The sequence below is a fragment of the Nanorana parkeri genome, unplaced genomic scaffold (assembly GCF_000935625.1).
Source record: "Nanorana parkeri isolate BGI_ZX_2015 unplaced genomic scaffold, ASM93562v1 scaffold134, whole genome shotgun sequence".
NCBI classification, from domain to species: domain Eukaryota; kingdom Metazoa; phylum Chordata; class Amphibia; order Anura; family Dicroglossidae; genus Nanorana; species Nanorana parkeri.
Window position 1 is genome coordinate 1,283,725 of NW_017306402.1, and position 10,284 is coordinate 1,294,008.

The following is a 10,284-nucleotide window of genomic DNA, read 5'->3' on the forward strand; positions in this document are numbered from 1 at the left end:
TAACTCAATTTTGACAGATTACAAGGCCAATAGGCAAGGGGATGTCAAACATAGAGCATGGGGATCGGCGCACTGCCATGGGTAAAACATTTTTATCAAGTATGAGGACACGTGGAGCATGGCCAAACATAGGCTTGAACCTTGCCTTAGGTTTCCTTAACCATCCCAGTTGTCTACAGTACTAGACAGTTGCCTTTTCTACAACTGCTTAAGCATAAAAAAAGTCTCTAATTCACTGGACCACACTGTCAGCCTCAGGAACCACATGACCACTGATATGAGATCCAGCAAAAATGGGCAGGTGCATTATATCACCTTCACAGCACACTGGGCAAATAAGATGATGGCTGGAAATAATGCAGGACAGGGCACAACACTGAAGCTGGTGATGCCAATCTTTGTCCTGCACCTTGGTGACAGTGACAACACAGTCACGTCTCCCCCCTTTTTCTCAATGGCCACAGACTGTGGAAAAAAAAACCTATGAAATGTTGCTGTGGTTTTGCAGCTGGTATACATGGGGGACAGGAGTCGCACTGGACCAGAGAATTTAGAGGCACTTTAGGGATAGGCAGCTGAGAGATAGCTGACGCCACGCCTACTTGTGCCAGACCAAGTCGAGTATGACAACAGTTAATCTGGCTTTTAGGATGTCCTGAAGCACAACAGTGTGTAGCCACTTTATGCCTGCATTTCTCCTGGCTAAAATGCAGTGTCAAGCCAAACATCTGATATGTGATACACCTATGTGCCGGATCTTCACATTGACCATGGTGCAGCCACCAGCAGCTCAGTTCTGTGCAACAGAAGTTGAGTGGGAGGTCCATGGTTTCTGAAAAAAGATAGAAAGGCAGCAACATGGCCATACACTAGTCTGGACCCACCCATTTTAGAGCCCACCTAAAGTAATTTTTCGTGCTATGTTTTTTATTTGAAAAACTACTTTAAGTTTAGCATTTGTTTATCCTTTTGAATTGTTTTTAGATAAAAAGATGTTTGGGTTTATTTTTTTCTTCGTTAGGCCACCCTTGCCCAGGTCAAACAAAAACAGCAAGCGGAGGGTATTATTTCCGAGAAAAAGAGACAGAAAAATTGTTCGGTACTTGCACACAATGGTAGTTGCTTTAGCAGGCCACAGTATCACAGGGAGACAACATTTAGGTTTATAATCAGTAAATTCAAGTTACATTTTTTATTGCCAAGAAAAAAGCCAGAAAATTGTACTGACTCCATTCACAACATTTAAGCGCTTTCAATAGAGTACAGTATCAGTGTGAGTCAGCAGGCATGTTTTTCAAGAATATCCAATTATAGTGTATTATTTCAAATAAAAAAGCCACAAAAATTGTGCAGACTTGCTGCATACTATGTAAGCAACTTAAGTAAGCCAAATTTTAACAGCAGACAAGGCAGGTGTTCCTAAAAGATCAAAATCTGGGGATCTGTCCATATCTCTTGTGCTGGGGTGGATTCAGTTTGGAGTGAGCGAAGTCCAGCACTTTTGTTACAACATTGTAACATTTTATGCGTCACTCAGGGAAGTTTATCTTATCTATGGGACTACTGTGATTGTTAATATACAGTACTATGTGCATTAAAGGATTTTTATTGTTTGTATTTTTTCATGATCCCGTAGTCCCTCACTTTTCTTTTTTTTGAGGGGATCATTTCCCTGTTAAGTGACATAAAAATTGTACAGACTCAATTCAAACCATATAAGCAGCTTTAGTAGGCCATGGTGTGAGAGAGAGAGAAACCAGAGAGGTTTTAAGCAAGAAATATAAAACTGTAGTGTATCCATCCACGGTGTTAAGGCACTGTTAAAGGGGAGCAATTATGACTAGAGAGACACCAGCCACAAATTAATCCAACAGTAGAGTGTCATTATTAAGATGAAAAAACAAAATTTGTTGCGGTATTTGGAACAAAACAAAAATCAACCAGCTTTTAGGCCTTAATCACACCAAATGCAGAGCAGATCCGCTCAGGTTTCTGCACACGCAGTGCAGTGGGTTGTGCCGCGTTTTTGCTGCGTTCCGGGTCGTTTTTGGTAAAAAAAAAAATTACGTTTAACATGGGCTTTCAGTGCGTTCCAGGCATTTGCATGCGTTTTGATGCGTTTGCATGCGTTCCAGAGCAGGTAAAATAGGGCTTGCTGCAGGTTTTTCACCTGCTCTGGACCTGCACACTGCGATATGAACTGGAGCAAAAAATACCATTGGAATACATTGGACGCAGTTTTGATCCGGTCTGCAACTGCTCTGCACCTGCTCCGCGCTTGGTGTGAACAAGGCCTTAATCAAGAAATCAACATTAGAGTGTGTTTATTTTCCTGAAAAATGCACCCGCACTTCAAAGAATTGAATCACCTACACTAAAGCCCATTATGAACAGGACCCTCAACAGCCACTCTATCATTTATTTGAGGGGAAAAACTCCAAAAGCAGTTGTCCATTGCAGCCATAACAGCTTCTCTCTTTCATGTACAAATCTTAACTGAATAAACAGAAAAGAGAAACTGATTGGTTACTATGGGCAACTGCTCAGAATTCTGCCTACTACAGTTTTGATAATTTCCACTAGTGTGCTTTATATGAACGAGAAGATGGAGTAATGGACTTGTATTTAACTAAGTATGAAATGGGCCTGGAGAGACTTTCCTTTAAAATGCAGTAAACTCCTCATTATGGAAAAAAGAGGCAATGTTTGTCCTTCCCTACCCTCCACCTTAAGTATTATGTCTGCTACAGAGTATGCAGTACAGTTTGGCTTGAAAGATTCTGCCATAAAAGAAATGTTAATTGGCCATACGCTTCTCAATTTTGGCACAATTCCTGCTAGATCGGCTGAAATTTGAGCCATGGATGGCCCTGTCGGCACTCCCCTGCTTGACAAAAGTTAATTTTTCAATTGACTTTTGTTGAAGGAGCCGGTCCATAAATTCTGAGCCGAACAGCACCTGCATTCAATCAGATGCAGACACTGTATGGGTATTCAGCAACTGCTCAAGAAGTGGCTCTTGAATACAACAGCCTGGCAGGGGACATTCCCCCATCCACGCAGTTTAGCATGACAGGTGCATAGCCAGCTTTAGAACATGAGTGGGCAGCTTTCTCTCACCACAACACCCTTTCAAATACTTTCTCTAAACAGGAAACCTAAACATAACCTTTACCAGCACTTTTAATACAATACTATCATTGTCACAAAATAGCTATTTTAGTATTGAGATAAATAAACTCGAATTAAGAAATTCTTTATCTTGTGGGGCATGGTGGCAAGCTATAGAAAAGAAGACAGGGATTTTTATACCCCAAAGATGCTCAACTCATATTAGCATGTTAGTTTGTTTGTAGCCCCCATCTCTGAGAATAAGCAGTCTGTTTCTATTGACTGGGAATTTGCACCATTAAAAAAAAATTGGTAAAAACTAAAAATTAAGAGCCTGAGGCATTTTGCAGCAAATATTCTTTATGATGTTTCTTTATGTCCTAAATGAGAGGATCTAATTTGTGAGTGATGAGGCAATGATTCTGTCAATCTGGCTCCCATAAAAACTTATGGGCAATACAAAAGTTCAACACAATAGCTTTTAGAAAGCGCTTTGTGAGGAAGTAAGGCATTATTCCTAGTTCAGTTTGGTACGAAAAGTGGAAACAAAGCTGTTCATAAAAAGACTTTCATAGTGGGTAGCGTGATGTTGGTCAAGATTTAAAGGGTACGAGTACCTTTCTGTACAGTTATTCCTTTGTAGATAGGGCCCACATATAGTTCTAAAGGCAGTACATTATTTCTTACCTGTAATAGTGGAAACTCTGGTTCTCAAAACCCTGTCTGCAAAGACAGTGACTGCATGAATTCTCAGTAATCGTTCATAGAAGTGAAATCTTAATGGAGGGCTTGAGGCCATTATCCCCATATCTAAACCAAAAAGCAAAAATGTAATACATTGCAGTTTACCAACTCTTAGATGTGGTGACTGCATTAGTTTCCTTTTTCCCTTTATTTTCCACTGGTGAACTGACCAGTAAGTCTGTTATTTTTCAACTTTCTTTACCAGGCCAAGCTTTCCAGCAAAAGTGGCAGATAGAGGGTTGAGACAAACCGTTTAACACTGAGGCTAGTTTCACACCAAGGCGATTTGTCGCGCAATATTGCACAAAACATAGATTCACATCAAATTCAATGGAGTCTGTTCACACCTTTGACAGGGGTCCTTACAAAGGTCAGATGTTTTTATTCATTTTTATACAAACTTTATCCCAAAAGGAAAACAAAAACTGTTGCTGTTACTGCTTAAAAAGTGTGGGATGGAGTTTGGATATAATTCATTAATCAAGTCCATCTAAATTTGCTAGTGCATCTAAAACTACGCTCGCCAGAGTGACAATGCCACTAATACTTGTGTGACCGTGAAATACTGTATACTCACCATGGCTGTCAAATAAAGCGGCCCTTGCAATTCTCTCAACAACTTCTTTATTTCTGGCCTCTGAAATGTTCAGCAGACAGGCCGCTAAAGACTTGCCCACTGTTCTTGATGCCATTCTGTTATTCTATAAGGCAAAAGGGAGTTTATTAATCCATGTACTCTGTACTATTATTTAATCAACAAAATAGACAGTTGGTAAATGTTGTTTATGGGGTTTATTTACAATAGCTGTGAATTAAAGAGCTATTCTGAGAATGGGGCAAAATTAATGTAACTTCCCTTCGGGTTAATTTTCTTTAGAACACAGTATATGGGGCAAATACGGCAGTATAGACTCTAACTGGAGAGGAGGATGACTGGAAATAAATACATGTTAGTAACAAGATACAATGCTAAAATTCTAGAGACCGTTGGGGGAACGAGCATATAAATGTAACCATTGCTTTCCCTGTAGTATCACCTATACTACAGGGAAAGCAATGGTTACATTTATATGATCCTTCTCTATAGTGTTGTCTTGAATTGTATCTCATTACTAAGATGTTTTTTTTCGTATGATTTTAAGTTCCATCTAGTGGAAACTAAAACATACCATAACATACCATAAGGGAGCAAATAAGATACGTTCACTGTTCACATACATTTTAAAGTGTATTTCCACTTTTACAACCAAAATTGGGAAAACCCACAGTATACTTAAAATAATTAAAAACAAGATTTCTTACCTTTTAAATGTCTCTGTGCAGCAGTCCTTTGCAAGCTTATCTCTCATTTTCCAGGTAAAAGGAAACGCTGTCTGTCCCCATAAAAAGACCAGGAACAGGCTGAACTTCCTCTCATTAACATACAATGCTTCTAGATCTTTAACCTTTTGTTAATTCAGACAGTGCTCAAATCTAATTTACAACTGATATTAACATCTGCCAGCACAGTACAGATAGGGTTAATTATGTTACCATTAACCTGCCCAGGCCCCCCTTGCATTCCAGAGCAAAACTCAGTACAGAACACATTTTCTTTCAGATCATGTATTCTGCAAGCAGCAATTGAAAAAAAAAAAAGTGATGCAATGTGAAAAAAAACATGTAACAAATATAAAATAGGTGTTATGGCAATCTGGCTGCAAAAGTAGAAATACACTTTAAGACCAATAAAGTTATTTGCTTTCATTGATTGCTGTGGAGCGGTCACACTGCAGTTACCGTAAAATTGGGATTGCAGTCCCCTGATACAGCGCTACCACAAGGGTGAGGGTGATTGGGTATGGGTTTTTTTCGTGCTAGGTGTGCAGCTTCTATGAATGCGGATCGGCGTGTCCGACGTTTGTCAAGAACAAAAAATGGGGATAGAAGCGCTACTACCATAAGGAATTGGATTTATGCAAAATTTAAAAAACTTACCAAAAAGTAATAGCTGAAGCCATATCATCGACGAGGGGTGAATGGAAGGGGAACCTCCACTGCTGGGGATTATGAACAATCAGTTGTGCTTGTGGGAAGGCCAGGGGGAATTGGGGGTTTGGGGGGTGCTGGATGGTGGTGGGAGCCTGTGTCCGATTAGTGCATGGGAGGGGGGTGACAGGCACGGGTGGACATGGGCTGTTGGATGATGTTGGGACTGAGGGGGGTGAGGTGCAGCTGGTGTGCACTGTGTTGTTGCTTGAGAATGATAGAAGCGCTACTACCATAAGGAATTGGATTTATGCAAAATTTGAAAAACTTACCAAAAAGTAATAGCTGAAGCGATATCATCGATGAGGGGTGAATGGAAGGGGAACCTCCACTGGTGGGGATTATGAACAATCAGTTGTGCTTGTGGGAAGGTCAGGGGGAATTGGGGGTTTGGGGGGTGCTGGATGGTGGTGGGAGCCTGTGTCCGATTAGTGCATGGATTTCCTTGCAGTTACCGAAGGCCATCTCCTCCTAGTATGGATGAGGGGGCAGTGATGGGTGATCACGCATAATCCACAAGGAAAAAGATGGAAGCAGATATCAGTACACTGCAAGGATACTAATCTGCAGACCTCACTGACAATTACCCTTACCCTGTCAAAGGATCTGTGAATGGATGATGTGGATGTGTGGGCAGAGCCACACACAGATATATAAAATTCAAAATACAGAAGTGGCCTGTAGAGAAGAATCCTGCATTTCAAGTAAGTGGGGGAGGCTGAAGGGTTCCCGATGTGACCATGTTGAATGTTAGAGGATCTTGTCACACTCCTTACCAAAAAATCCCAATGATAGGTAAGGGCACTAGAAATGACTGCGGATGGCGCCGCTAATCACATTTTGTTTTGGTTTTGTTGAGAAGAATGTTACCAGCACAGCGAAAATCCTTTCAGGATCACCAAAATATTCTTTTATTGAACAATTGTCAATTGGAAACAAGCGCTCTCGGGAACATGCAGGGTCCCTTCATCAGGCTTAACATCGACGAATATGGGTGTGACATGAAACATGGTCAGAAAGCTGCACTGCACAGCCTTTAAAGTAAAGATTCCTTTTTTATATATAATCTTTATTTATTCCAACAAGAAACACATGCAAGCATGAGAAAGGGAATAATAACCGGTACAAGCTACATCACCAAGTCGACCACCATTGCAAATGACAAAAGGTAAGAGGTAGAACAATCAAAAGTAATAGAGTATTAGCATCATTGTCAAATCACTATAGCCCTTAGTAGTCAATCTAGCTTGCAGTCACAAGGTAGCAAAGAACAGAAATCACCAGACAGAATGAAGAGGAAATTAAACAGAGACCACAGAAGGAGGGGAAAAGAAGATGAGAAGTAGAAGCAAGATAAGGAGTAGAACAGAACAAGCAGAAAAGAGAACTAATACTAACTGGTCAAGAATAAACCAAAAATAGAACAGTAGTAATACCAGATGCGAATAGTTGGCCTAATGGAGATTTAGTGCAAATACAGAGGTAAGTATCCAGTAAAAAACAGGCGTAATACCCATAGTATAACCCAGAGGAACACAGGAAAAAGGAGACCAAACTAATATCAAGCTCATAGATATAGTCAATACAGGTGGATCATATAGATTAAAATGTATCATAATGATCTTTGCCAGTGGCCACTCAATGTTCCACCTCATCTCAATCTCATTAACCTTGGTAATCCAAATCAGACATGTAGGAACTGCTGTAAACTTCCAAAAAAAAGAACACTCAGTCACTTGGCAGCGTTCAGAAAGTGAAGGGCGTATTGTTTGTATTGCAAGGTTGGCAAAGTAACTCAATGTAGTAAAAAAGGTCCTGGTTTGTCTAGTAACTCAGTATCTAAAATCCTCTGAATCTGTAATCTAACGTCTGGCCAAAAGTGTCATATGCTTGGGCATTCCCAACATATAAGTAAGAGGTTTCCTTTTCTACCACAACCTGTCCAACAAAAAGGGAATAAAGGTGGATACATTTTTGCTAGATGAGAGGGGACCCTAAGCCAACAAGAGAGAGGCTTGTAACATGTTTCTTGTGACTTGGAATCTATACAGGAGCCATTGCTCAATGTAAACATTTGCTTAATTTGAGGGTCAGAGAATTCAGTTCCCAAGTTCCATTCCCATTCCCTGATATATTGAAGCTTACGTGCGGGTGTGGCTAAAAGTAAAGCAAAGATATTAGTTTAATTAGGGGTGTACATCCATACACAATTTCTAAAAGAATGTAAGAGAATTCAAAGGACACACCATCTCCATATGAGAGTAATAAAAATGAAGCAATTGACCATTCCTCCAAGCATCCATAGGAAAGCTCCCAAAACATTCCTGCAGGTCACCCAAGGGGGCCAATTGTCCACCCCTAAGAAACTTAGACCAACCTTACATCCCCATGGGAGGCCCATGACCTAAAAAATGTAAGCTGCTCCACAGATGGAAACCACAAAAATCCTCCAACAGGGGACAGAGGAGACATTGTGGAAACCAGACTGTGTACAGATAAGCACATCCCAAATCACAAAGGAATGTAAAGTCACAGGGGAGGATATCCCAGATAAACCATGTACATTCAACAGAAGCAATGCTCTTCTCCAAAAGAACCCATAGTTTAGGGCAGACGTGGCGTTACTAATTGAGAATCCACTGGAGTGCTATTGCTTTGTAGTAAAGAAAGCTGTCAGTTAGCCCTAGGCCTCCAGAATCCTGAGGTTTACTGAGTACCAAGCAAGCTAAACAAGGCTTTCTATTACTCCAGACAAAGCTCAAGAAGACACTTGACCTTGTGAAAGAAGCACCTGGGTATATCCACTGGGATAACCTGCAAATGGAACAGAAGCCTGGGTAAGATGGCCACCTTCAGTATATTTATTCTACCTAATCAGGTAAAGGCCAACCTGTCCCAACAGATATCTACCTTGATGGAGAGAAGCAGTGGTTGAACTTTTGCGAATATATACACGATTACAATGGCCAGTCGGATGTATACCTAGGTTCTTCAGCAAGTCAACCTTTCACGTAAACTAAACAGACTGGCGTAGGTTATGTGCAAAAGCACTAACTATTTTGAAGTTAGACAGTCGGCCAAAATCCGCCAACTCTTGCATTATGTTAGGCAAAGAGATAATTGGATCAAAAACTATACATCATCTGCATAAGCAGACAGTTTGTATTTACTAGAACCTACATGGACACCATGGATATTAGGGTTTGCGCTAGACATGTGCACTGCCAAAAAATTTGTTTCATTTCGTTTTAAATTCGGATTTGTGTTATTTCGTTTTTCGGGATTCGGGTGTGAAAGTCAATTCGGATTCAGACGAAATTCGGTAGCGGTAGTTCGAACGTTCGTTTCCTTTTCGGTTCTTATTTGTTTCTTATTCGTTTGTGACATTTGAGGGGGAAAAAATATTTTTCTCCTTCTCTAATGTCACTTTGCTCCAATGAACGAAACGAATAAGAAACGAATAAGAACCGAAAAGGAAACGAACGTTCGAACTACCGCTACCGAATTTCGGAAATGGAAATTCGGATTCGTTTGCATTCGTTATGTCTGTAATTCGGATACATCCAAATGTCCGAAAATCGAATCGCACATGTCTAGTTTGCGTCGATTGTCCAGAGAAGTGGCTTAAGTCAAGACAAAGAGGAATGGCGAGAGTGGGCATCCTCGTCTTGTACCGTTTCTTACTGCAAAAGGGGCACCACTCACATTCACTTGAGCCTTAGCGTTGTGGTATAAGGCCAGAATCCTGTGAAGCATCTGGGACCCCAAGGCCATGGCTCTGAGCACCTCCTCCAAAAAGACCCAGTCCACCTTGTCAAAAGCCTTCTCAGTCTAGGCGGACAGGAGACGATACAACGGAGAATCTGGGCTGTTGGTTACCGAGTGCACAAGTTGGATAGCTCTGATTGAGTTATCCCTGACCTTCCATCCAACAATAAAGCCTATCTGATCAGGGTAAACCAGGTCAGGGAGGAGGTGTTTGAGCCTGTCCAACAGGATCTTACCAAAGACCTTAATGGCAAAATGTAAATACATTTGCCTTTTAAAAGCATGTAAAATATGTATATCATGAAACATCAATATATTAAACGGAAAGCAAACTAACATTACTTTCCTGTAATTCTAAGTCATTAACAGACTTTCTACTGCCCTTCTGGTGTAGAACTATAAAGGTGGCCATACACTTTACAACCCTCGCAAGACTTTGTCTTGCGAGGGTTGTAAAGTAATTTTAAAAACGTACGATCTGCCTATCTTGGACAGGCAGATCGTACTTGCGAACACCGCAAGCCCGCCGCCCCCAGAGGCGGGCTTCCGATGACTGCAATGCTGAACGGGCAGTGTACCCGTGCGCACACTGGCCCGTTCGGCAGATATCTCACGATCATGTTACAAACCAGC

The 10,284-nt window shown here is 41.0% G+C and overlaps 1 protein-coding gene across 1 annotated transcript in view; it reads right to left on the reverse strand.

Annotated features, from left to right (window-relative positions):
* Positions 1-10,284, reverse strand: part of LOC108784956 (glutamate formimidoyltransferase-like) — a 39,963-nt gene that overhangs the window by 19,521 nt on the left and 10,158 nt on the right. The window contains exon 2 of the mRNA XM_018553909.1: positions 4,433-4,556. Coding sequence (XP_018409411.1) covers positions 4,433-4,547 — 115 coding nt within the window. The 5' untranslated portion in view covers positions 4,548-4,556. The remainder of the gene's footprint in view (positions 1-4,432; positions 4,557-10,284) is intronic.